We start from the raw sequence: 26,996 nt of genomic DNA, 5'->3' as shown, positions 1-26,996 counted from the left end.
AAACGTTTCCTGATTCCTGATACGATGAATATTTTTTTTTTTCTACTTTGTATTTGCCAAAGTTTAACTTTGTTAATAAAAAAAAACATGTGGTTTGCAAGAAGCTCACGATCATAGCGGAGCTGACAGTTAATGATAAAGTTGTACAAGGAAATAGGAAAAAGTACATTTTGGACTATCGTGCGCGTGTGTGTGTATCTGTCTGCGCAATGGAAAGCCACAAGCAGAAATGTGTGTCGGTTCGGGGGGGGGCCTGCTTCCATCTTTTCCTGGTGAAATGGGCTCGTTGGCGGGAGCCGGCGCTTTCTCCTCACCGCGACGCACCCCGGCTCCATCAGGCCGGCTGCCAGGCAAACAGATGAAGTCAACAGAGAGACGCTTCCTCGCGTCTTCTGAGATGTGACTGCAACAGATGCAACGCTTGACAGCGGCGCGTGACAGCCCTCCTGTGTCTGCACAGCCGGCTCCTCTCTGACTTGTTTTGAAGTGGGGCGGTGGCAGGGGGGGAGGAGGAGAGGGGGGGGGGGGGGGGGGGGGGGGGGGGTGACACTATGCACATGATCACACACAAGATAATGTTTGTCAGCAGCGACAGCGATGTCGCCGCGTAAGAGGGACAAAGACAGGCGACGGGGGTTGATTTCACGGTCCCTCAAAGAGACTTCCATGTGGGGGGAGGCGGGGGAGGGGGAGGGGGGGGGGTGGCTTTGATTCGCTCAGTGCGTGATTCAATATCCGGGGTGTGAACTGTGGCCAATACACATTGCGAGGTCAAAATCCTATTACTTAAATGCAATTGTATACCTGATTTTCTTCTCATAGGCCCCATCTCTCAAATATATCTCCACATTGCCACCCAGATAAGCTCGCTGAGAGCGCTGCATGCTGGTTAACGGAGTTCTTGGCTCGGAGCAGCTCTAGGGGATGGAGTGAGGGAGTATCTGGATCCAGGTAATTACAGTCGGAGGGGGCACAGAGGTCCTTTGTGATTACACATCAGCCCTGTAATGGATTCAACACTTATAGACAGAGAGTGAGAGAGTGAGGGTGAGAAAGACGCATTCCTTACCTTCCCATCGTGAAAGCAGGGGACGGGCAGCTGAGAGCAGGCAAGGTGGGGCGGGGTAGGTACCTATATCTGCAAGATGGATTACGTGGGGTTTGCAGAGTTCAACATTGACACAGATTCATCGTAAATCATTATGCTGGGGACCCGGAGTGATTTCTGCATTAGGAGCAGAAAATGGAGTTCAGCCAGTCAATGAGGGAGGGCATATTTCACATCAATCACCTCCACGCTCTCATGTTTCCAAGGCTTAAATCTCACTTATAGTGTTACCAATAGGGTTCAATGGCTATGATGGCAATCAGCTAGACACCGCACTAACAATACCCTACTGACTACACAGAGGACATTTATCCAAAGTGAATTATATGAATTGAAAGTGAGAAAAAGTGAAAGATGATGTTGGTGATGAAGAGTTTTGTTTGTATTTTAATTCCGGCCTGGCCTATATTTATAGTTATTGGCAAACTTTCCAGGTGACTTCCAGGTTTGTATTCTTCATAGAAAGAGATTCGGCCAGGGGCCAAGATCCAACCAGCGGGACTTCAGATACTGGAGGTTTCAATGAAGCACAAAATGTCACACTACAAGTAAACTTAGCATTTTGGGAGACAATTAAACCCGGTTTTGTTACATGTAATCTTATAAACAAACCTTTCTCAAAGGGCTGATTGAAAAGTTCTGTCTGCAAAACCACAGATATACTGTAGTGCATGAGAAAATCCATTGTATTTATATCAGATTTGCAGCTGAAGCGTCTGAGGCAGCCTCACACAACCCTTTTGGGGGCATTCTCAATGTTATTTATCAATCTGAGCTCACGTCTGGTTTGAAAACTTCAACGGCCAATGTGGGACTATAAACCCACAGCCCCGAGAGATTAGAAGCCTCAGTTACCAACTGCGCTGTGGCCTAACACGTCAAAATAAGCCTGTGAGTTCAATAAAAAAAAGATCTTTATAGCTCATTATTACACTCATCTTGCCCAACTTAGAGCAATTTTGTTTTCTATCTTCTCGTGATTTCATCCAGCCAATATGGGCCCTAGTTATTCAAGGAAAGCTAGTTTCCCACAGAAACCACAGCAGAGAGATCTGTGGCCAAACTGTTAAAGATCGGACCCACCATCCTCCTACGATCAAGAGTCTCATGCTGCAACGACTGAGCTAGCTGACGCAACAAAATAAGGTCACGAGTTTGAACAACCCCCTCTGTGACAGTCTCGTGTACACAAGCCTACGGTTCTAGAGACTTCCCTTGAGTTTTGATATTAGTGCTGTGTCAGGAAGGCTGAGGGGCACCAGACTTGAGGGTGGACTCCTTTCGCAAAAAAGAGACTTCTGTCCTGCATGTGATGGTGGGCGTTCAAATCCCACTTCTTACTTTACCTTGAGGTGGCAGTTTGCCGATACCATATTGTACCATATTGACTTAATGAAATAATAAGAAGACATTAACCAAAATTGTTCTAAGGTGGCTGCGGTTGGTGTTAGAATCAAGCAGGCCCTCAGCATGCTCACAGGAAATGTCATTAGGTGTAAAGGTCATTAAACAATGTATGTTTATTGGTTTTTAATGTCTTGACTTGCTTTGTATAAGAGATTTTTTGTCAAGATTTTATTCATTGTTTCATTTTTGTTCATTTTCTTTTCATTAGTTCTTTCTCTAACTCATTCATCTCTAACAATGTCATTGTGCTCCTGCAACAACCAGTTCATCTGAGCTTATATCAGAGGTGTTTAAAGTAAAGGAAAAATAAAGTAAAGTATATAGATTTAACACATCCATGTCCTTGAGCGAAAATCACGTGACAAGTCCTTGTGACAACCAGACCACGTGGGAACCATTCGAATGAAAATGACAACTGAGCAAAACTGTGATTTATTTTCGAATCACATCTGTATTTAATGTTTTACAACAACGAATAAGCCGCCAAATATGATTTTACGACACCATATAACCATAACACACCGTATCACATGCACGTCGTTTCACGTACATCGAAAACTGTTCCATTCTGTTTCCTTCTTCACTTCTGGCCAACTTTATGTCTGGCCCCACACGTTTGGGGAGGGCTTTGTTCACTTCCCTGCGCCGAGGGGAAGTGAAAGGAGAGAAGAGCGGCTCCACTGCAGGAATCCGGATATGATGAAAATGTTTGAGACGCAACTATCCTCAGCAAACCACCGCCACTGAACGTCGACCGCGTCGAGAGGACTATTGTTGATATTTTGCCACACGTCAACAGCATCTGGACCAAGTTGGAAACCGGAGTTGCTAAAGTTTCCCGGAGGGAAAAAAACAAAGTTGCTATTTTACCCAGTTTCGTCTTTTTCCCTTCAAAGTTTCGGGAAAGGAGTCGGAGGGAGGGAGGAAGGAAGGAAGGAAGGATGGGAATACGTCCAGTGTGAAGCGTTGTCATGTTTGAAAGGTAAGTTATGCTTATTAACAATACATCCGCCTTGGATATAAAAGAGCACTTAGCTCGCTTTTTAGATAGAGAAAACGTGTGTGTTTGTGTGTGTGTGTGCGCGCGCGAACAAACGAGTCTTTCAGCGAGTTTATGTCAAATGCGCGAGAGAGAGAGAGGGGGGGGGGAAGAGTTTCCACTAAGTTCTGCTGCGGCTCGACGTCACCTTTGTCGGCGTGTGAGTGAGCATTTGAGGAATGACACCTTGTTGCTTTGTGTCTTCAAGCCGGAGCTGATGATGAGACATTGGCTTTCACCGCGCCGAGGGGAAGGGAGCAACTTCTTCTGAGTGTGTGTGTGGCCCCAAAAAGACTAGTGTCTCATGTCCAAGGACACCGTCCCTCCTCCGGATGGGCCGGCGGGGCCAGGGAAGGGCCCTCAGCAGGAGACAAGTCCCCTACTGTCAGCCTCTCAAGGTAAGGCCACATGGCACGGGCCAGGAATCCCCGAGTACGGGGAATCGTATCTAAATGAAAGGGGGCCTTTGGAGGTTCCCAGAGGTCCTTTTTTTAGTGAGCGGTAAAACAACTGGAAGGTGAGTTGAGGGGGAAAGACCTCCCAAAGTTGCAAGTGTGTCTTTGCACGGTTCACACACATGACAACGCGGTCCATGCTGTCATCGGGGCGGTCATGTGATCATCATGCGTCACATGCAAACATTAAAGGGTACCTGCTACGCACACTTACACTTATCGACCTCTCTCTCTTTTGATCGCCGAGGGGTCCTTCTTCTCTCCGCAGGCAGTGCACAGGAAGGGAAGCGTCGCTATAAATAACGGTGACATATTGCATCAACAGCTTGTGTTGCTTGTACAGTCAAACGTGGTAGAAGGTGAGAGAAGCAACGCATGGAGATAATGAGTCATCAACCGCGTTAACCGATTACTGGTACACATCGGCCAAATCAGCCTTTGTAATTTTTTTTTTTTTTAGTGTACATCAGGATGTGAGCTTGGTGTTAAGCCTTGATAATGCATTTGCTTTTTTTCCCCTCAATAAAGTCTAAAGAAATGCCCTGGTGACTATTAACAGCAACCACAGCCAATTATAGTTTTTAATTAACTTTCTAGTTGCCCCTAAGATTATCACATGTAAAATAAGCTTACCCCCACACCCTCTTTTCATTTTTCTTCAAACAAGCAATGAACCGTTAACCATCCTATTTATACCAAGCATCATTATGGCACTGTCAAAAAATAGCAAAGTAGGACAAAGTAAGCAATCACTGGGGCTGCTGGATTGCGAATGGATTTTCACTGGACCTTCAAAGGCGCTCGCAGTTAAGACTGGATTTCCCCTCTCAGGGGACTGTGGATGTACTGAGAATAGACCAATTTATTTCTAACTGTGATCACTAAATACCGCGATGCATCACACGGCGCTGCTAACGCAACCGCCGCTACCATACATCAGCGGCAAGCTGAAATATGTGGCCCATCTATCCGGGTTTGCTGGACTGAGCCCATCCGTCACTGCTTACAAACAGAGATTGTCGCAGCATCGCAAACAAGCGCGCCATGCGTCGCTATAACGGGGGCCGCTAGCTCCCGCTGAATCATTCCTCAACATTTTTTTTTCTCCTTCTTTTTCACCAAACCAGCGAATAAAGTCACTGCCGGGGCGGGGGGGGTGGCTCATTCACCCAACAAAGCGGCAGTGTGCGATGACCAAAGCGTCTGCGAGCCTCGAGGCCAGCAGGGCCCGGCTCGGAGAGACCAGCGAAAAACCGGCTCCCGTGTTTGTTTTATTTTTTCGCACAGCTATCTGGCCTCGAGTCTTTAGGCCACATACTTGTTCCGATTTTAGATGAATGCAGCCTTTATGGCAGCAAAGGGAAGCTTGGCAGGTATCGCACACCCAGGAGCCCCCGAAGGAGAGAAAATGAGATCCAGAGGTCTGGCAGGGCCTTCACCTGAACCGACCCGCCATCTTGTGCAACCATTCGCCGGCGGCCTGTGTTTTCTTTGGCCAGAGCCCTCTGCACCTCTTGGCTCTTCTTTACTCTGTCCACTGCGGCCGACCTCGCCGTAAAAGTCGGCTCGGCTTCGGGGGCGTGGCTTTAATACCAGGTCATTTCGTACATTTGAGCGTTCTATAGGATGCAATTGGTGCGCCTTCTTTGCCTCACTGCATACTAATAATCTAAATAATAATACTATTTTGCTCCTTGACTCTGGGTGCAACAGGTCTCCCCCCTTTTTCCCGCCACCTTTTAACACGCGATGCTTGTGACCCTAGATGCCTGCGACAGTGAACCGTCGGGAAGAACGCCGTCTCCGAGGAAACCGTCCGCCGAAAGGCCGAGGCACGCGACAGAGGAGACGCCTGATGACAGCGAGCCTGTCAGAAGTAAGTTTTCCCAACGCGGGGAACAGAAGTGATGTTTTTAGAGTAAACAACTGCAAGGCTCAAACAACAATGAGTCGTCAAATGGGGGAAGTGTAAACGATATCCTTCAGTGTCAAGTCTCAAGCTTTCATCCTAACGCAGATACCAATAATCACCACGTCAATAACATACATTTCAAATATAAAATGATGCCTGCCTGTTTTTCTGCATTTGATAATCTGATTTTATAACGGGAGACTTTAGAAGCCCGTATTGAAAATCTGAAACAATCAAGTTGCTAATGCGACGTGCAAATGTACCGACTCGGGGAAGGTGCTATAAAACAATTATTTGGCCTTGAACCGCTCGAGTTGCGAGCAGCTCTAATTAAGTCCCCATGCACTCTTGCTCAGTGCAATGATTTCATATGGATTGCAGGTCACAAAAATGAAAGCGACTAAAAGCTTTGCATCTGTGTGTGTGTGTGTGTGTGTGTTTTATTGTTCTTAAGGAGAGTGAGATGTGTCAGCAAGGGCTAATAGCAGCTGATTGCTTCCATCCCTGTAAGTGCCAGGCTATAATAAGGATTCTGTTTGCCTCTGCCACAACAGTTCTTTTGTTTCTAGGTTGTTAACTTTTCCAGGGCGCCTTTTACTGCCTTCTTTTTTTATTTTCTTTGGGATCAAGCTTAATGACTTGCCCGTGGCTTGTTTACCGAATCAGTGAGGAAAAGAGATTCAGTTGCAAAAAAACAAAAAACACACCGTGTATCTAGAGGTCTTTCCATCTTGGCAGATGTGTGTGGAGTATTGCACTTCTTCAGGGAGGCATGCTTTTCTTTCATCTCCGCAGATAAGCCCCTGTGACAACAGTTTTGCGTTGTAATTGATGTCGCCCGCATCGACACCCCCCCCCCCCACACACACACACACACACACACACATTCCCCCTCTCTCGCACACACATCTCACATGCTCTCTTTTTGTATACACGCAGTTTACTAAGAGAATTTTGTCTGTCTGTGGCTAAATCAAAGCTGGAATTTTATTTTTTGGGGGCGGGGGGGGTGAGTAGTGGAAGCTCATGTTAACCTGATAGTGTCACAGCCTTACTGTGGCTATGTTTGTTGAGGTGACCAATCGGATTGCTTGCTTGCTGGCGGGGTAATTGAGAGCCCTCGTCTTCACAGAAACAGGAAATCAATAAGAAATCATCTGCCTGCCTTCGTCCTGCCACCCCCCCCCCCCCCCCCCACACCCACACACACACACCATTGTCCAATTGAAGGCTTGTGTACAGTATGTGGCTGCCGACTTTTCACAACAAGAGGAAGCCTGTCGCAATGCTGTAATAACAGTATTATCTCATTACTGGCAGGATAACATTATTTTGACAAGTTTCTCTTTTGCAACCGAAAAACATTTTTAATTTTCAATGGCTCACAGCATGCATTTCTTTTCTCAACGGGAGAGCATTTAACGGTGAGTAACCAAACCAGGCCAAACAATTAATCATCAGGTGTGACCTAAAAATCTGAAATCGAAAAGCTTCCAAACAAGAGTTTACATACTCTAACCAACCATGTACCACTGACTACTGGCTACACACGAAAAGTACAGTTTTGCCCTTCCTTTTTTGGGTCGTTGTTAGTGAACGGTTCCTCTGTGGGTCCTCCATCCTTGGGGGAGGAAAGGGGTCCTTGTGGGGGAGACGGACATTCCTCAAGAGACCGTTCCGGGTTTTCAAGCAGCTGATATCTCTTGCAAACAGGACCTCGGCACTCCAGCCCTGCCTCAGAATAAATTGCTCTCAATCCGGCACCAGTTTTAAGTTTAATTGTCGCATTATTCTCCGGATAGTCAAAAACGCTTTTTTTTATGCTTCTGTGTTTGATAAAGATGACTAGCTTCCAAAGAAGAGGTTTTTTTTTTATCCCAGGAGAATTCTGTATTGAGAAAGTAAGGTCAAATAACATGACTCCCTGATTGGACTCTTTAGTGGTACACCTTCAAGGTTATTCCCCTTGTGCAGAATTGACCTTTTGGAAGTGAAATTGTGACCCCTAATGAATGCAGTCAAAGGGATTGTTTAACGGGCCACTGTCTCGTACTTGCACCTTTTTCTTGTAAGAAAAGATTTCTTGACAGTTCTGCAATTTCAGATTTCTATCCAAACCTATAACGCTTTCTGACACCTGACAGTTGGCAGAGTTGGTTGTAGATAAAATGAAGGGAAAGTGCCTTCTCATCAATCATTTTATCACCGATACTGAAATATTTTTGCTTGAGTGTTGAATCAACATTCACATACTGTCACACTTTGCCTCATGTATATTCCAAAGTTACATAGACTTTTTAACCTCCTGCCAGTTTTTACTTTTCTCATGTTTTTTTGAAGCCATAGGAAGCGCATGGTGATTGTTGTTATGCAAGGTTCATATCTCTATTGTAATCCTCAGAGCCCTGTCTCTGCAGAAATAATTTGTCTAAAGCACAGAACTATTATAACGGAACTGTAATTTTCAAGTGATTACTTACCAGTGGGTCATGGAATCAAAATCTGTATAAATAGGGTGAAATGCTAGGGTAGGGGTTGATTAAAATGGCCATTGTAATTCTACCTCTGTTGTAATTATTTTGTCATTGTCTTGGTGCAGATAGATTTCATATGGGAAATTTCAAGTGTGTTCATTAGCATATTTTATCCAAAGTGCCCGGGCCTATTCACCGTTAATTCTTTTTTTTAGAAGATATTCAAAATACTTGCGCCAAATGGCGATAGATACGCTTACCTCAATTCATGGAATGCAGTCTTTTAAGCACTTGTGTTACAAGGCAACGTGTATGTATATATTTTTCCTCTTATATCGCAAAAAATATGAATATAAATAGTAATCTTTCAAAGTCGCTTTGAACACCAATTGACGTCTGTGTCCAACCAGTTATTTTTTCAGCACACATCTTCTGTGTAAATTGTATACATGTAAATCTATGATGGTGCAGACGTATTGTAGCTTTTTTGCTCATTTTGTTAAGAAGTGTAACTAATGTTAGAGTTGATACAACCTTCAGCTTTCTCTCCTGTTAGTGAGTCAAATCTCTAATAATGCATTCAATTATACATCGTACATAAATCCTAGATGCAGAGCTAGTCCGACTGCTCTGCTGATGTTTACTAAAGAGAGAAAATCTGCCAGTTCAAATGACAGCACCACGGGGGGGGGCGGGTGGGATTACTTGGCCTCTAACAGGGTTTGGGCTCCAACATTAAGGTTAAAACCCTTTTCTATTACTGAGATCTCTGCTGATGTTGCCCCCGCCAGCCCCCCCCCCCACACCCCCCCCACCCCTCCAGAGCTTCCAGCTCCTTGCCCCCTTCGTGTTTGCAGGTTCAGTGCCCCTCTGCGAGGTCATTCTGTCAAGGCCCCCTGATCAGTGGAGGGTGACGGGGGGACACAGGCCCTGGCTAGTGCAACCCCCCTCTGCCCCCCCTCCCCCACCCCCCCCTTTCCACCACCCTTCCACTCCCGAGCCTCCTCTCTTTCAGGCGAGAGCTAAAATCGATACCGGCTTCTCCCGTGTTTAAAAAGCCACTCAAAGGCAGACGAGCGCCTCCGTCCCGACGGCTGATCTCTCCGCTTAAGGCCTTGATTGGCATCCCGAGGAGGCGAAGCGCTGACCCACAGCTGTCCCATTAGCAGGGGGTTAATGCTGAGATTGATACTGAGCAAATAAAGGAACTAGGTGCGGGGGCCTTTTGATAGACTGTCTATCCCCTCTCTGACCCGGAGACGGACCTCAGTTGTATTTTGGCTTTTAGGGAGTAGTTGAGCTACTGCCTGATCATCCCTCGTCTCGGGCTCCAGCAGCAGCTGCTGCTGCGGATGCACACGGGGTTTATTGGGTGTGTGTGGTTGTTTTGTTTGTGTGTGTGTGTGTGTGTGTGTGTGCGCCAGTACTACACACAAGTGCGCTCGTCTGCCGTTGAATTTTCAAACCAAGCGAGTTTCCTGTGGAACTTCTACTTCAGCGAGGAGATTTTAAAGGCCGTGGAATATTTGAGTCATCGATGTAACTGAAATACCTCCCTCCCTCCCCTCCCCTCCCATTCGCTCCCGCTCCGTTTTTTTTTTTTTGTTTTGACTCAGCAAGAAGAGGGTGGAGCACGTTTTCATTTTTTGGGAGCGTGGAGCCTGGCAGCTCCCTCAGGCCCGCTCACGTCACGAATGATCTTTCTAGAAATTGCATGAGCTGGCCGTGTAAAGCCTAAATCCTACGCAAGATGTGCAGCTTTTTTTTTTTTTTTTTCAAAGACTACAGTCTCTCTCCCCTCCTTAGACGGCACGGAACCGATGAGGGAGAATAACAGGCGTTTGACAAAGCTTCATGCAGAAACGGGCTCGTACCAATTCATCTCTTGAGATGAGGGGAGGAAGAGAATAAGGCACCATTTAGGGTCCCTCCCAGCGGCAGGTTCCAAGGCTTTGAACGTCCTCCGCTACATCAGGGCCACTCCCATTAGCACCGCGCCAAATTCCACACGGCAGTGGAGAGGACGGAGGCCTCAGCGGTCTGCGCTCGGGGGGGGGGGGGGGGGGCAGGGGTGTCGGGGTGGGCCGAGCGCGAGTGACTTCACCTCAGCGTGATCCCTGTGAGGGGAAGATGGCATCTCACTGGGACCGGCAATGATTTAGATAGCAGTCGGACATGTTAATCACAGAAAACGTCCTGTTTTGAAATCAAAGGGTAATGGATGAAACCCCCCCCCCCCCCCCCCTCTTTCTTTCCAACTGCCTGCTCCCATTCGCAGCACTCGCACACACCTCAGCCGGCCTGGTGTGCGCGCCATACGCCGAGAGATTCACGTCCTCAAATCAAGCCCTTGTCTTTCAAGTTGCATTTGCTACTTTAAAATGTAATTAAGCAGAACAAGGTCCGAGGGGGTTATTTTTTTTTCCACTCAATCGGCAGCAAAATTTGAAATGAGTAAATCCCCGACGCCCTGGTTCTCTCAATGTTCAGGCGGAGGCGGCGTAGGAGGAGGAGGAGGAGGAGGAGGGCGGAAATAATATTAAGCCCTGTCTCCGCGTGTCACTTCCCCTTCAGCAGGTTGGAGGAGGCAAATTTGAACGACTGCCACAGAGAATTAAAACCGGGGTGAGAAAATAAGTGTCACGGCTACATAAAAAAAAAAAAAGGGAAGAAACAGAGCTGAGCAATATTGACTGATTGCCCTGGATGGGACGAAGAGGCGGACAAAAATGTGACGTTTCCTGCTGAAATGAGATGCTACACAACGTGATCAGCCTTGACAGGTGAAGGCAGCTAATAGAGTTCTGTTACAGATTGCCATAACACCCCGACACACACACACACACACACACACACACACACGGGGAGCTTGTCACTTTTGCTGATGAGGATCCAATATCAGAGCAGGTAATTTAGCTATCCTCGGCGACCATCGTCACGCGCGCCGCCATCATCGGCGTTTTATCTTGGATAAACACAAAGTTCCTGCGTGTGTGGGGAAACTGACAGGACCTGGATTGCCGTGTGATGCCCAGTCCCATTTTCTTCCGTATCTGTTGGAACAAGTGACATTTGTGTTAGCGCGTTGCCAGGTCGCCGTCCGCTCTGTGTAAACGGCTCGGGACGAGAGACAACGGCGTTTGGAAAGACGCCCACGTCTCGCTGCTACGGGATTTTTAATTTCCTGGATGGAATGACAGCTATTGGTTGCCGTTTGGCATCACCAATTTGCTCTCAATTTCACACTGCTTATACCTGCATTATGTTGATGCTAATCACACTTAGTGGGTTTTGTTGTGGCGGAGACCCTTCGGGTGACGGCCCTGGAGTTGCTTGTCTGTTCCTTTCCGACGCGTCCTTCCCGACGATAAAGAAAGTCCTTGTCCCGGAGTTTAAGGTCAAACGGTAAACGGGTCTTTGATACGCCCTAGGAAAATTCCAATCAGAGCCCTTTGTAATAACATTCATTGTACTATTTTTCCCCCCTCTCTGTCCCCTCTCACTCTCTCTACAGTATAATTCCCCTGGTTTTGCGCCTATAAATATGGACAGGGAAGATGTATAATTTCTAATGAGAAAATATATCCCTTTGGATTGAAAAGCAGGGTCTGTTCCACACGCTGCTGTTTGTTAGGAGGAGAGATGATACCTCGGGCTGTTTTGGCAGAGAGGGGAGGAGGTTTCTGGTGCTGGTGGTAAGAAGCGCCTGGCTAGGTCATTGCACATTTCGAAATTAGCATTTCAATCATGCAGGTGCACGGCCAGCCGAGCAGAAAATGTACACGTCTTTCTAATGCGAGGCACAAAAAGATAAACAAGACGCCGGCCGTGTTGGTGCAGCTAGTGGCTGCCTAACTGCCTCCGTGTGTTCTCTGCACGTTGCTGTTTGGGAGCCTCAACTACAGATCAAGGCCCTCCTACCACACCTCCAACCCCCATTCAGCGGTGGCGGCCAACTCGTGGCGTCGCGTAATGACGTCCATTAGGAGATGAATACAAGATGTGGATCGCGGTGTTTATTTGGCCGACGTGACGTGACATTTGAATAACTGTATGCTCTCGATGATGGGCATTCTAATAAGCCTGGGCAAACACCTTTTGTCTCCCTTTTTTTTTTTTTTCTTCCTCTCCCCGTCTCCGGGGCATCAATATTAAAAAGGACTAAGCTTCAGAAACACGGAGCTTGCTCATTCCGCTCCCCGCCTCACCTCAGGACTCTCGGCATCGCGGGTGTGTAAATTGGAATCTCCAAGCCGCCCTGTTTGACCTCTGCGATATATCTTCATGTTCTTGACTATTTTAGAGTTCTTGTTTGTACAGCGCTGGCTCAGTTGACACGCATGCATGCATGCATATTGCATTTTGCTTCCTGGTAAGTCTACCTGACCACACGTGTGTGTGTGTGTGCGTGTGTGTGTGTGCGTGTGTGTGTTGGGTGAGGGGATCCAGTAGGCTTGTGACATATACATACATATACACTCCTCTTGTTCTTCCTTCTGTCTTTTGGGTACAATTTCCGTCGGCGTCCTGTAGGACCTATTTTCTGTGACAAAAAACGGAGGTGTTTATATACTCCGTTTTACATACAGAGCGCGCAGCGCCGGCGCTCTCCAGGCACTCCGCTGTTCGGTCCCTGTGTGGCGCAGCCACTGAAGACTCGGTGACAAATGGCAATTATATTTGTGTGTTCTTCATGAATCCATCAAACACTGGCCTTTTTAAAAATGCTCCCCAGATGTTTGAGGCTGTCAGCTACTAGTAGCTGGGACCAAATTGGGATGCTGCTTAGACAGTCAAGAACCACTCACCCCCTAGTTTCCCCTGTGATGTGTGTGACAGTGTGTGTAGGGGAATACCATGTTTTATTCAACTACAAATGTACACTCTCAACAGTTGTTGATGTGCTAGAAATAGGGCAGTTACAAGTCCAATTTGAAGCGTGTGTGTGTGTGTGTGTGTGTGTGTGTGTGTGTGTCATCTTCTTCTTCCAAAACATGGTGTTTTAATGCAACCTGTCAGGTTGTGTGCGGTTGGTTATCTGAGGACACCTAGCTATCTCTACAAGGCGTATGATTTCATCTATTCTTTTAAACAAGCTGGGAGTTGTTCATATCATTTTGATGCGGTTCCTGCCGTGTTTTGCAGTAGGGACGATAGAGACAGCGTGGCTGTGTTGCTCCTTGAGTATTTATCTCCAGCCCCCCCCCCCCCCCCCCCTCACACTTACACTCCTCAGTCAAATTGTTGAATTGTAATTAAGACAAAAGTTTAATTCTTGCATTATGTTACAATAAACTATATCCAATTTTTCCAAACTAATGGCCATTCAATCTACTTTCAAGCAGACTTGGGGGCTTTTCCTTAATCTAAAAGTCCTAATAAACATATGCTACACACTTTTTCTCAAGATTTTGACACTCTGTTGTACCAGCGCAGCACAAATCCAGCTAGGTTTTTACTGTACGTCTGTACTCATGACTCCATTTGTCTCACGGTGATTGTACACGTCGGTCATTGCCATCTTTGACAGTATCGTCATTATCGTGATCAATGATTATGAATATTACTCCGTTGTGTCCATTCGTCTCTGTCGCAGCGCTCATCAGGATAAAAATAAAGGCTACCCGGGGACGTGCCTCTGAGGCACACTTATCAGCCGACTTGAACCACTTTTCGGGGCTTCGCAGTGTGTCAGTGACCCGAGGCCCCGCTTGCGTGCTCGTTTATTTGCGCGGTTGTTTCTTTAAAACTATTTATGCTTGGGTAAATTTGAAAGCTTGACTCAAAAGGGAAAGGTAATTATGACTGCCGGTCTACTTTGGCCTTTTTGTGCATTGAGGTGTGTTCATGTGTCTTTGAGTTAAGCCTTGATGGGGGGGGGGGGGGGGGGAAGAAACTGCTGCGTTATGCAAGGTACTACGGCGATTGATTGGTTGAACTGTCCTCCTCTCGGCAGGAGTTATGCTGTGTTTTATTGACAAGATACACAAGGGACAGAGGAATAACTATCGCACTGCCTCTTCAGCTGTGATTTTTTGCCATGTTTGTGTGTGGGGTCTCTGTAAATGAGTTAAGACAAGTAATCATTGGCTATTCCCCCACCAGCAGTGTGATTAGGAGAGTTGGCTTTCTGATTTGTATTCCTGGATTATGCCAGTATTAAAACATGAACGATGTAAGGTCCACTGTGTGGATATATATATATACCCAAGTGTGTGTGTGCTCCTAGCTTCCTTTTTTATATCAACGGTTTGCAGAGCATTAAAGCAGAAGAGTTGTGAAAAAGGGCGCATTTTTTAAAATGGTGTGAAAAATGTTGCAAGGCGTCAGACATAAGAACAACAGATGTAGCCACTCTACTCTGGGCCTTCTTGTTATGAAGCTTTGGTTTCTCCCCCGCCCCGCACCCTTCGCATTGTCATGGGCAGGCTGCACGGCCTCTGTCTTTCGGAGAAGAAAATCCATCAACCTGGTCTTAAACCACTGCATAATGAATGCTATCGTGTGCTACCCAGTTGTCTAATTCAAATTGCACGCTGTCCTGATCCCTAAAGTCTATATTTGTTTATCGAGCCAGCATGGAGGAGTCTGAATGAGGACAAGGCAGAACCCAGTGTGTGTATTTAATTGCTTTGTTTTACATCCACATCCTCGTCCGGCCTCTCCTTGGGAGATGTGTTGTTAAAAAGCGCTAGGGCCGATTCCCACACTCTCTCTCTCTCTCTCTCTCTCTCCCTCTTGTTAACCATAATTGCACTTGTTGGTGAGCTGACAGAAAGAAAATAGAGATGGATAGAAATTATTCATATTAACTTCACTGTCGGTCCGCCTCCCCTTTGGAAAATGCGTTGGGGACATCCGCAGAAGCCTTAGATTCACGGCGCGCTAGAGAGGCGGAATATGGCGGCGAAGATACTATATATTCGACGTACATACAGAAAGTGTAGAACCGAGGAGGGAAAAAAAAAAAAAAAAAACCTGAATACGTACGGTTCACACAGGCAGACTTTGAAAGAGATGAATAATTCACTAAATCTCAAGTTAACCGTGCACTGGCGGCGCGTGCGCATGCACGGGGGCTCTGATGTGGAGGGAAGGTAATGCCGTGGTAACTCCCAGTAGAGCTGAATGTGCAGGTGTTCCTCTCAGAAATGCCACCTCCTTTTCTCACTCACATCCTTCGCCTTCTTTCTTATCAGACAGGTCGCTGTCTCCTGACTTTCTGTCGCTGTCAGACACACACTTAGAAAGGCCATCTCTGAGCTTTCAGAGGAAAGGAGATCATTACTGTTGCAGACAGCAGCTTTTTTTTTTTTCTTCTTTTTTTTTTGTATATGCACAGTATCACAGTGCTCTCGTTCCCCTTTCACAGCATTAATCTCTTTCCCCCCCCCCCCACCCCCTCCCCCACACACACACCGCCGTAACTCACCTGGGTACCGCTCCCACGGATGTCTTGTCTGCCTACAGCGGTGGCTTTCGTGAACCTGTCACATATGAGGTTCCTATATCTCAGCGCTCCTTTGCCTCATTCCGGCTGGAAATGTTTGCCATGTGATCGATATGATCCTGTTTGGAAACGTCTGCAGAATTTGCCGGGAATTATTTAAGGTGCGTCTCCACCGCTGCGTTCGGGTTTGTAAGAACCGAGTGCAGACAAAGTTCTCCTCAATTGAAATAAAGTAACTTTCAATCTGAGGAGGAAAGGAACACTTCCATAAAAATAGACCCGAGAAACATTTTAGAAAGTTATTGAAGTAAACCGATATTCCTTTGGATGCTTGTCCTCCACGTTTGCATCAAAAAGCAGTCCAGTGTTTTTTTTTTTGGGGGGGGGGGGGGGGAAATGAGAGAAAGAGGAAATACTCCAAAGAAATAGAATAATGAATTGTCCTTGAATACTGCAACTAAACAACCAGCTCTGTAACCAAACATGGGTACCAACCATCATTTAATTGTTTTGTTCCCCCCGTCTCCAGCACAACCGCAGTCCCAGACAGTGGCCTCGCAGCCGGCCGAGGGAAACGCTGGCAGGGACCAAAATGGCCTTCGCCACAACGGCTCAGGCCCGCCCGCGCTAAGCAACGGAGCCACGCACACGTGCTCCTGCGGTGCCAACGCCAGTGCAGGCGCTGCGGCGGGTGGGTCCGGACCTGGCGCGAGATCAGTGGCAGCCGCGCCGCCGACGACGACGGCGACGCAGCAGCAGCCCCGGAAGCAGCCGCCCACGCCCGTGTCGCAGAGGGTGCAGAGGAAACTGAGGTCCAGCTTGTCGGTCAACAGCGACAGCAGCAGACGCAGTAAAGGCAGCTCCACGGGGTCGCAGAAGCCTCCTTTACCAGAGGGTGAGTGTCCACACGCACGGGTAACGACGCCGCCGCCGACGACCCACGCGCTCGCACCAGCTTTTCAAACACTTGTTTGCTTGCCCGCTTTAATTTCCGCATCACATCTTTTGTTTGTTGCTTGAAAAAAAAAAAAAAGAAGAAAAAATCCATTTCCCCGGCCAATCCTCAAGTCACAGAGACACCATGGTTTGCCTGAGTGGCATTTAACAATTTGAATGGGACAAATGGAAAATGAAAATGTTCTCATTTCATGTTTTATGGGTAATTTGGTTTTTTAATAATTACTTTCAGTGCAAATGTTAAGATGGAATTCTGTTCTGTTTCATGCACAAAGATGAACCTCGGTAAACGGTAGAACAGTTTATTGTAAACAAGTTGTCCACCTGGTACGTCAGCGGTTGAAAATACACAATTGCACCATTGAAACAGCTGAAACTATTGATAACTATAATTGATAACTATAATTATTATTCTCTCATAAAATATAATAAAAACAATCATCATCAGTTCGCCAATATTTTATATGAAAATGACCAGTCCAAATGGAACAAGCTGGTCTTTTATCAAATAATGATGTACTGTGCAGCACAAAAGACAGTAAAACCTGCTGAACTCATTGCTATCTGCTGCCCAGTGAATTGATATGCCATCTAACCCATCAAGGGGATTTCTCTGCTGAGGGGCCTCGGCTGAAATAATTCCTTACAAGATATTGATAATAAATCCTTACCTTCTCTCACCTTTTAATGATGTGAGTGCATGACCTGTCATGTTTATCACTCCCGTCAAGCAAATGACATCTTACCCCGCTCCCGTTGCTTTTATTTTCTCTGACAACAAGTCAGAGGGCCCGTTTGCCATGCAGGGAAGCCGTCACTTTGTCAGGTGCAAGGCGGAGGTGAGTCCAGTAATGAAGGCGGCCGGCTGGTCCTTTTCCATTGGGGAGATAGGTGTGACCGTCTAACGAGGCCCGGGCGCGCAGGGTGCCTATTAAAAGTCGGGACCAGCCTTCTCCGGGCCCCTCGCGGCCCCTCACACCTCTCCGGGCCCTTACCGGTTCTCCCCACATCCCGTCAGAACCCTCGCCCTCATTAACGTGGCATCCCTCCTCCGCCCATTGTACTCTGCCGCTGTGCGTGTGTTTGTGGCCATGCGTGCGTTCCCTGTGTGCTCTGTAGCGCGGGCAATGTGAGGGTTTAGGCATGTTTCTGTACAAGTACAGGGGCGACTCCTCTCGATTCCTCCAGCTCAAGGCCTTTCGTTCCTATGCCTTTTTATGGGCCTCGACTTCATGGGGGAATAGGGAGAATAATGCAACGTGTATGAAAGCATCTGCAATGGGCAGCTCGAGATACAAGTTCAAATGAAGGACAAAAGCGGGCTGTCGGATCTTTTTTCCGATGATGCCAAACTTGAAATATGCAAAAGATCAACTTGCGGGCGGCCCAAACAAGAAGGCACACATCCACAACAGCCAGAACAAAGGTGGGACGCATTCAACAGAAATACCCCGGACATTCCAGTCATGTTTCATTAAATCTCAATTGGCACTAAACGGAACAGAAAGGGTCTTTAAAAAAAAAAAAAAAAGGAAAACAACAGCAGCTCAACAAGTCCGTCTCATTATGGCTTTTGTGTTGCTTATTTGCAAACAAGAGCTCTCCGAATCAATATGTTCCCCCTCGACTGTTTATTTCCCCTCGGAGGACAGCCAAGCTGTGGCGTTTGAATGTTTACACGGATTAACATAATCTGTTTGCCTGTGAAATTAGCCTCCTAAACAGCCCCTTGAACACGGGCAATAAAATGCGAAAGCTAGCAGGAACCATCTCTGGGGAGTCTGCGCTTCCCTGTGTTTCTTGGCACACGCCGTTGGCACCGTAGCCAATCGTGTGATAACACCACGGCTTCTGAGGACTCACTTAACATGCTGCTTTTGTTCAGCAGGGTGGGTTGCCTCGACGCTTGTCATCCAGTTTTGTGTTTTTGTTAATTGTGTTTAATCAGTTAAAGCCTCCAAGCTGCTGTGGCCTCATTTAGAGATTTAGGGCCAAAGCCGCGAGCTCGGTTGCCTTGTTGTGTGTGTGTGTGTGTGTGTGTGTGTGTGTGTGTGTTGTGTATGCACTAGTCCTCTAGCTTCAACTGTTCCCCTCAGTCATGCATTATAAACCGCCTTGCTTTAAAGTGTATGTTGTAGGCCTTCTCTAACCAGCCCACGTCCTCTGCCCTCTCTGCGTTCCCATGGCCACCAAGGCTTTTGTCTCATCAATGTCTCTCTCTCTCTCTGTCTCTGTTCATCTTTGACCGTCTGTCCATCGAGCCCCTCTTTGTAACTTTGAATGTTTTGCACAGCTTGCCGCTCCGAGGCCCATCCAGCTTGTTTTGTGTCACGCCGCTGCATTTTTTTTTTTTTTTTCTATTTTCTTTTTTTTTTTGATACGAGCCTTCCAGATGTCTCAAGCCAGTCCCTCAGAGGCGCCCGGACGCTGCCTTTTGCCCCCTGCAAACTCTGGGCTTCATCGGCTTCACCCGCTGACATTAAACAGGAGCGGTGTCAGCGCATGCCGCTCCGTCTGTCTGCTGGTTGGCTTCACCCAGTGTTCTCCGTCTGTCCGCCTTTCTCTGTTTTTTTGCGGAGATGTGACTCACGTCCAGCCCTCTTGTCTACGGTACACGCGACCCCCCCCCCCCCCCCCTCCTCTATCCCTTCCTCCTTACTCGCCTCTCTAAGATCCAGACTAATCGCTGGTGTTGAATTATACATCCAAGTGAATAGCTGAGTTGGCCGTCCGCTGTTTAATGCCTGTGTGCTACCCTCTGGGTCCTTCGAAGTTTGTTAGGCTGAACTTTGAGGTTTTTTCCTTCGCGGAGCTTTAGCCCTGGCAGCGTTTATTGTTCCCACGTTCTCGGTGGCCCTATCTACCAATCTGACGGCAGTGCGTTACAGCGGGTGCCAGCATAGGATGTAGTATCTGTTTTGTTATGCCACCGTGAGTCAGATCCACGATCTGCCCGACAGCAGTTTACTGGCAAGTCCACACCAGATGTTGAGAAGTGAATTTATTCTCATGCATCTTGCGTCACTGCCAGATAAGGATAATAAGATGCATTCAAACTTCAGGCACCCTCGCAGACGTGCACAGACACACACACACACGTACGTACATGCACTTGCTCGTTTCATGTTCCCTTTTCTATCTTGTTTGTATCACAGTCAGTTAGTGCTTCTGGTCAGCTTTGCAGCCCTGAGCGCCGCAAAAATAGAGTTAAAAAATCCAAAAAAAACCTACTTTGATTAATCAAACATGAGCATCCAGCGGTCCTCAGCTCGCCTTCCCATGCCGTCCTCCACACTCTCCTCCCTTCGCTCTTCCGCTCCCTCTAACCCAATCAGTAACAGCCCCCTCTGACAGCTCTAGATGGGCTGATGAAAGTTATGCAAATGTGCCCTGTTTGTAATGCTATTTTTCTGCATCCATCCACATCATGTCTTTTTAACACTCCAAAGCAGTGGCGGTGCAGTGGACGTGGTTCAAAAAGGAGACAGCTGCAAGGAGCATATGCCAGGCACACTTTCCGGAGGATTTACTGATCCAACTGTAGAAGTTCTGGTGTGGCAACAAAAAGTGTGATGCAATCTGTGGGCTTTGCATAAGCAGTTATCTATTTAACCTCCCCGTGTGTGCACCCTTTTATATTTTTCCTTATTATGTATTGCATTTCACTGAGTTTGATTTAAAAATATAGATGAGAAAAGTAGATGTATTTTTTTTAATTTCTGCACTGCAACTATATTGAAGAGGAATAACCCCCTTTGTAAACTTTTTGGCTCTGCATCCTGCACTTGCTGCATGGCATTACTAACACACTGTGTCAGCGGAAGCAAAACATTTCATTTGTTCTTTTTCATTACCTATTCATGACTGAAGCGTTTTAATGAAACTAATTCAGCCATTCAGAAACAGATTTGTGACGGTTAATGGGTGTATTGGTAATTCAAAGGGGAACCCTTTTATTGCTGCGCAACAACAAGCTGGAACTCGCCACCAGCTTTTTAAAGACAATTCTGCAAGGAGGTTAAATGTTAATCAGTGGTGTGAGCCCTGCCAGCATTAATCCACCTATTTACCAGGAGGGACTCTTGGACCTCGCTAATCATCTTTGTGTGATCAACCGAGCAGTTTGCATGATAATGCCACAATTATTTAACACTCGGTTAATCAAAACCGCAGGAAAGGAATCCATTTCTTTGAATTTCTCTCCCCCCCCTGCGCCGCCCAGTTAGCCCTCACCATTTCACAGCGTACCTCTGTTCCACCTGTCGGCTTGCAGAGCATGCGACTCCTCGCTCAGGCGCCCTGCCCTGCGCTTCCTACTGTGTATTTCTGGCATTTTGATTTCCTACACACACACACACACACACACACACACTTTTTTGGTTTACTTGTGTGTTTCTTGTGTACTTTTCACTCATGCCCTTGTTGTACTTCACCACTCGACACGCCGACCCAGACTGCTGCGTCCACTGCATCTTGGCCTGCCTGTTCTGCGAGTTCCTGACACTTTGCAACATGGTGGCGACGCAGGCCTCGTGCGGCGCCTGCACACCGGAGGCCTGCTGCTGCTGCTGCTGCGCGGACGACCTGGGCGACGACTGCAACTGCCCCTGCGACATGGACTGCGGCATCATGGACGCCTGCTGCGAGTCTTCGGATTGCCTGGAAATCTGTATGGAGTGCTGCGGCATCTGCTTCCCCACATAGCGAGACAACTGGAAGAATGAGTTGGAAATTCAGCAACAGACAGAACGTGACTGTGTGTGTTTGTCTGCTAGTCCACGTGTGTTTGTGGATGTCTTTTTTTTTTTTTTTTTGATGACCGTTGAGTGTGTGCGCGCAGTAACCTCTGCTGCAGGTGTGCCTGAGGAAAGCATGCTTTGAAAGATGTATTTTGACACTGGGTCATTCCATCAAAACCAGCTGAGCAGAAGCTATAAGTGCCTCCTCCTCGTCTCCGGTGTGTCGGAAATTGTTTCTTTCAAGGCACAATGAGTGGGATTTTATTGGTTGCGGTTTGTCATCACATCAATACAATTTGTCGCCTCAACAAGGGTCCACGATGGGTGGAGACCGACGCCAGATTCACTTTTGTTTTGCCTCGGGTGTTTCCGGGATGCATTTGCCATTTTTATTACCCTCTTCTTGGATGCGTGCTTGCAATCTCGCACCTACTCCATTTTTATTGAGTATTCTCGCCACCCCAAACAAAGCAGAATAAGGCGGAGGGCAGGGTCTCTGCAGACAGTCGTACCACCTACATTCAGTTATATCTAAGTGAAGATTTAGTGGGATCATTTTTTGTATTAGTCTAAACATTTCTTGAACTTGAACGGAATTTGACACCCCTGTTCGCTAAAGTAATTGTTTGAACGCTTCACTCCTCTGATTTTACTGGATTGGGGCCTAACGGTGCTGCCCTGTGTCGTCCTGGTTCTGGTTGTCCATGCATTCCTTCCCTCCAGCAGAGTAGGCCTGTATGGCCCAGGTAGGAGTGGAGAGGCCCCGCTCTGCTGCAGAGGCTGCAGCGACAGCAACAGCCCCGATAACAAGCATTAAGAACAACTATATATAGAAATGGACGATATTCTCACTGGGGGGGGTCTCGTTTACTTATGTTTGCCATGTAGAGGCATCCGTATTAAATTGATTCAGTTTAATACGGTAACCTTTTAAGTATTCTCTTACATAAGACGTATTATTACAGACCGCCTTAAAGATTTTTCTGTTACATCCGAAATGCTCTCTAATTGTATCTTATCGTTTCAGTCATTGTGAGAAAAAAAACGTAATGATGCATTTACTCTGATTTTTATTTTTCCAGTATGTTTTATGCTCAAAATCTGAGGTTACAGTCTTCGTACTGTACAACACTGTAAAAGGTTTAAGTGGCACTTCATACATTCATAGTTGCATATTGTAGTTTTGCAAGTCTCATATACAGTTATTTACTGTAGCACTGTAGAACAGTTCAAACTGGTGAAATATCAAAGGTGAATCACAAATGCTACTTTCTATAACCAAAAGCAACGCATGTGCCTTTCTTGGTTCTTTGTGCATTTCTATTCCAAGCATACTTCTTAATCGACGATGCCTGTACCTGAAACAAACTGGACAAAAATGCTGATAAGCACATATTTATTTGCTAAATCCTGGTGGCAGGTCAATGAAAGCACGTTTTATCAATGGATCGCACATCACTCCACATTTGGCAGTATTTGACGCTTTGGGATTACTAGAAATACAGCGCAGATACTCAAGAAAAATAACATCTCACTGCAGAGTAAAGATAAGCAATGTGTTTTCTTTATCTAATGTCAGCCATCTACAATCAGGCTTTCTCAGCTGCATATGGTACAAGTTTTTTTCCTGTGATGCTCCATACATACCGTGTAAATATGTTAAACTGCACTCCGTTCATGAGGGGTTTGATTCGGAATTAAAAACGGCGACCCTTGTGCCGCATAAGCGGCTTTCGTGTATCAGGCCTTGTGACTCGTAATACAAAAAAAAAAAAAAAAAAGGAATCACAGACTGTCATGTTGGAATGGTAAACTAATGCAGGGTAAAGGCAGTTTTCCTCACCTTTTCTCCCCTCGGTTCCCTAGTTCTGTGTATCTCGAGATGAGTTTTTGGTGAATCACCAGCGGAGTCATTCCCTTCCCCTCGGAGATCCGCTTTGATGCTGTTCAAGTGATGATCGGTAATGCTGGCCTTCATTAGCGCTGCTTGCTAACTGGTTACAAAAAGTGTCCCATCCGGCACGCCAAACAAAGATAATGTGCTGTCATGTACGGATCGTCTTAATGGCGCACCGTTATTGTGTGTGAGGAGGTTGGAGAGGAACCTCTGCAGCAGATTCTGAGCAGAAAGTAAAACCTCATTTACATGTTTATGATTAACTCACGCCAAGAGTATCAAAGAACATGATAGATAATGTGAAGAATTCATCTAAAAAGAGAGAAATGTATACATTGCTATGTAGCTACAGTAGTTATGTTGTCTATTTCTATTCTGTGCTTGACACTTGGTCCTTCTCATTTTCATCTCAATTTGTCAATTTTAGAGGGTCACAGCTCATGTTCTTACTTTTGTACATTATCTTCAATCTCAGAAAAGTTTGAAAAAAATAAAACTATTTCCTAAAATGTATGTTTGTTTTGTTGCCGTTATCTTCCTCGTTATGTTCCTGTTAGAATAACAGGCTGATGCTTTTGTTCAGGCTCAGTCCAATGACATTGATTTGTATCAGTGTGCTTTTGATTCCTATGGTTTAACTCGTGTGTTTATTGCAACATCTCTAAAAATTCTAATAATTACATTCAAGGGATCCAGAAATTGGGCGACTATTTTGGTTGTTAAAGAATCCCTTTAGTGACTCGTTTTGTGGTTTGTTTCTCGTGTCTTGCTTATCTTTGGTTTATTTGATATGCGTTATGAATATCTTTGGGTTTTGGAAAATGCCACATCTCACACAATACATCTCCTTAGGCTGTGAAACAACATAATGCACATTTCTCCCCATTGCCTGGTGGATTGTAGACCAACCAGAGATGGGCGTGTGATGAGATACTGAAAATCAATGTAATTTATCAACACTTCCTTTGTGGTTCCATCATTTTCCTTCACTTCACTATTATGTTTGTTAAAAAATCTAAAAAAGTTTGCTATTGCTTAACCTCCATTATTGTTGTTGCTCTAAACACTCTGTTTCTAATTTCCTCTTTCTCTTGTAAGCGAGGCGGCGGAACGATTGCGTTTCATGGCGGCCACATCTGTAACCTCTGCGCCGGCCTCACCTGTGACCCCCCCCCCCCTCTCTCTGGCAGAGGGGCCCGCTGCTAACACTGGCAGCAGCGTTGGCACTAAAACACGGAAACGTGGCGAACGACACTCGATGAGTTCATCGGGGAGCTGGGACCTCCCGCTGGCTGTAACAGCAGTCTGACCTTCAGCCGACACCACCCCCTGTTAACCCCTCAATTAGCCTCCACGTCAGCGCCCACGCTGGGAGAGCAAGGAGGATGAGTCGCCCCCCCCCCCCCACACACACCCCTTTCCATTCTATCTTTATTTCCTTTTGTCATTTTCTGCCTCGATACACCCTGGCCCAGGGAAATTACCATCTTATTTCACTAATGCGTTGGGGAAAATAGCACCGTCCAGAAAGTCTGTAATCACACAGGAGTTGTACTTTTTTTTTCTTTTCTTTTTTTTCTTCTTCCACTTTTGTCCGTGTTCGCAGAGGAGGCGGAGAGTTGGAAATATTCAAAACTCCAGGTGGAGAGTGCTATGACCTTTTCACAAAGTTGTCCACCTTTCCACTCCTCCAATCAATCCCCCTCTGATCGCTCACTGTGTGCTGGATTGTAATGTCACAATTAGGACGGCTCCATTGTTTCTGTTTGCCGTCTGGGGAGAAATTCAGCCCTTCCCCTGGTCTCAAGGTCATTTCTCTTGCAATATTAAATAAATTAGAGCGCCGGCGGTGGCCGCCTCTTCTGACTTGCCGCGTATTAATCCAGCCATCCATCACCTCATCCTGCTCAATTGGGTGGGATGCAACTCTTTCACTCAGAAAAATGAAGGTCTGCAGCTCTCGGGCCGTGAGGACAAATCACGGCTGCTTCTTTTGCTTTATATAAAGACAAAAAGCAGATGGGTGAATTAATGGTGTTTTGTTTCCCTCGTTGTTATATCGGAGGAAGATGATAACCATATTATAATAACATCTAATAAGACTAATTAGACGGGACAAGAGGGATGGCGGTAAAGTGACACTTTGCTTTATTCACCATCTGTTGTTTTTTTCCAGATGGAACATCAATGCTTGTTTTTGTCAAACTGCAGAAAATGCCCCCCCCCCAATCATCTATCAATCCATAAGATTCCATAATAATTACCTGATGTGCTCTGGATATATGAATACTATTGTGTTACGAGTCATTGAAGATAAATATACAGATATATTAACTTTTAGTGGTAATCAGACAAGGACGTGCATTGTTGCATTAACGTTATTATGTGTCATATGTCATTGTGAACACCATACTGTCCGTAAAGCAGTAATTATTTCTTGTCCATCTTTAAAGCAGATACTCCTTTGCATTTGTAGAACGGTACCCTTCTTTGCGTTTGAGCAATCCCAACACCACAACGCCTTTTTTTTTTTTTTTTTTTTTTTTTTCTTCTCTCCAGCTGGTGTCAAAGTTTGAGGGGACGTGACCTCGCTGTTTAGACTTGTGGCACCACATTAAAATAAGATGAGGCGATCTTTCGGAAGGGGCTGCGCAAGAGGGAGGAAAAACAAGAGAGGAGAGTTCAAGTAATGTCACTTTCAATTAATCTCCTCAGGTTGTGGCCCCATTAGCTCTCACACGATGGGTCCCAGTTTACAATGCAAATAGGGTCGTCACCTGAGGACTCTAATTGACTTTGACAAGAGGCCGAAGTAGTCGGCCTTCTTCCACCACATGTGATCGATCTGTTTACTTGTTTACGATTTATTGATGTGGATGCCAAAGGGAAACCTGCGTGAAGATTGCATTCGCAGTGAGTAAGAAGCATTTTTGGGGCGTTATTTTCAACCAAGACGTGCTTTTGTATCCTTTTTTTCACACACCCCCCCCCCCCCCCCCCCCCCCCCCCCCCCCCACCCCCCCCCCCCCCCCCCAAAAAAAAAAGCCCCGTAAATTCAACATTCAAAAATTGCATCAGTCTCACAACAGAGTCTCGGCAATGAAATGTAAATGATTTCCAAGCGAAACATTTGTGTTCTTTGTTCACACCTTAAATATTTAAAGACCCCCTTTTGCTAAACCTTTGCTGTGGTACATGGGCCTCTGACTGCTTCTAATCTCCTTGTTACCTGGAGGCGTCGCCACGGCGGTGCAAAGAAAACGTGGCAGTTAGCGCGATCGCGGGAAAAAAAAAAAAAAAGAGGAAAAAAAATCACATGGATGGGGCACGGAGAAGTTCAAAGTTCTGCCACGCGCCGTGCCCCGCGCAGACGGCGCCGACAACATCCGCCTGAGAGAACGCAGGAATCAGACATGAATGAGAGGGGAGAACAGACGCTGAGATGTCTTCGAAGCCCCCCCCCCCCCCTCCCCCCCTTTCTTGCATCCTAAACCGTACGTGCGAGTGGAATATTTTTGTTTGTGCTCAGGCGGAGGGTTTCTCTTTTGCGGATGAAAC

General features: G+C 46.4%; 1 protein-coding gene across 1 annotated transcript; it reads left to right on the top strand.

The window, feature by feature from the left end:
* The first annotated feature begins 3,056 nt into the window (after positions 1–3,056).
* Positions 3,057–23,933, top strand: mdfic (MyoD family inhibitor domain containing). The gene is made up of 5 exons (XM_037462193.2): positions 3,057–3,497; positions 3,763–3,952; positions 5,775–5,885; positions 16,375–16,740; positions 21,256–23,933. The coding sequence occupies exons 2-5, from the start codon at positions 3,859–3,861 to the stop codon at positions 21,504–21,506; spliced, it is 822 nt and encodes a 273-aa protein (XP_037318090.2). The 5' UTR covers positions 3,057–3,497; positions 3,763–3,858; the 3' UTR covers positions 21,507–23,933.
* Positions 23,934–26,996: the final 3,063 nt, after the last annotated feature.

Source organism: Pungitius pungitius, chromosome 2, assembly GCF_949316345.1.
Source record: "Pungitius pungitius chromosome 2, fPunPun2.1, whole genome shotgun sequence".
NCBI classification, from domain to species: domain Eukaryota; kingdom Metazoa; phylum Chordata; class Actinopteri; order Perciformes; family Gasterosteidae; genus Pungitius; species Pungitius pungitius.
This window is presented reverse-complemented; position numbering and strand designations above follow the sequence as displayed.

Coding starts and splice junctions, on each gene's coding strand:
- mdfic (XM_037462193.2), top strand. CDS start 3,859: ATGTCCAAGGACACCGTCCCTCCTCCGGATGGGCCGGCGGGGCCAGGG. Junction 3,953..5,774: donor CCTACTGTCAGCCTCTCAAG/GTAAGGCCACAT, acceptor TTGTGACCCTAG/ATGCCTGCGACAGTGAACCG. Junction 16,741..21,255: donor GAAGCCTCCTTTACCAGAGG/GTGAGTGTCCAC, acceptor ACGCCGACCCAG/ACTGCTGCGTCCACTGCATC.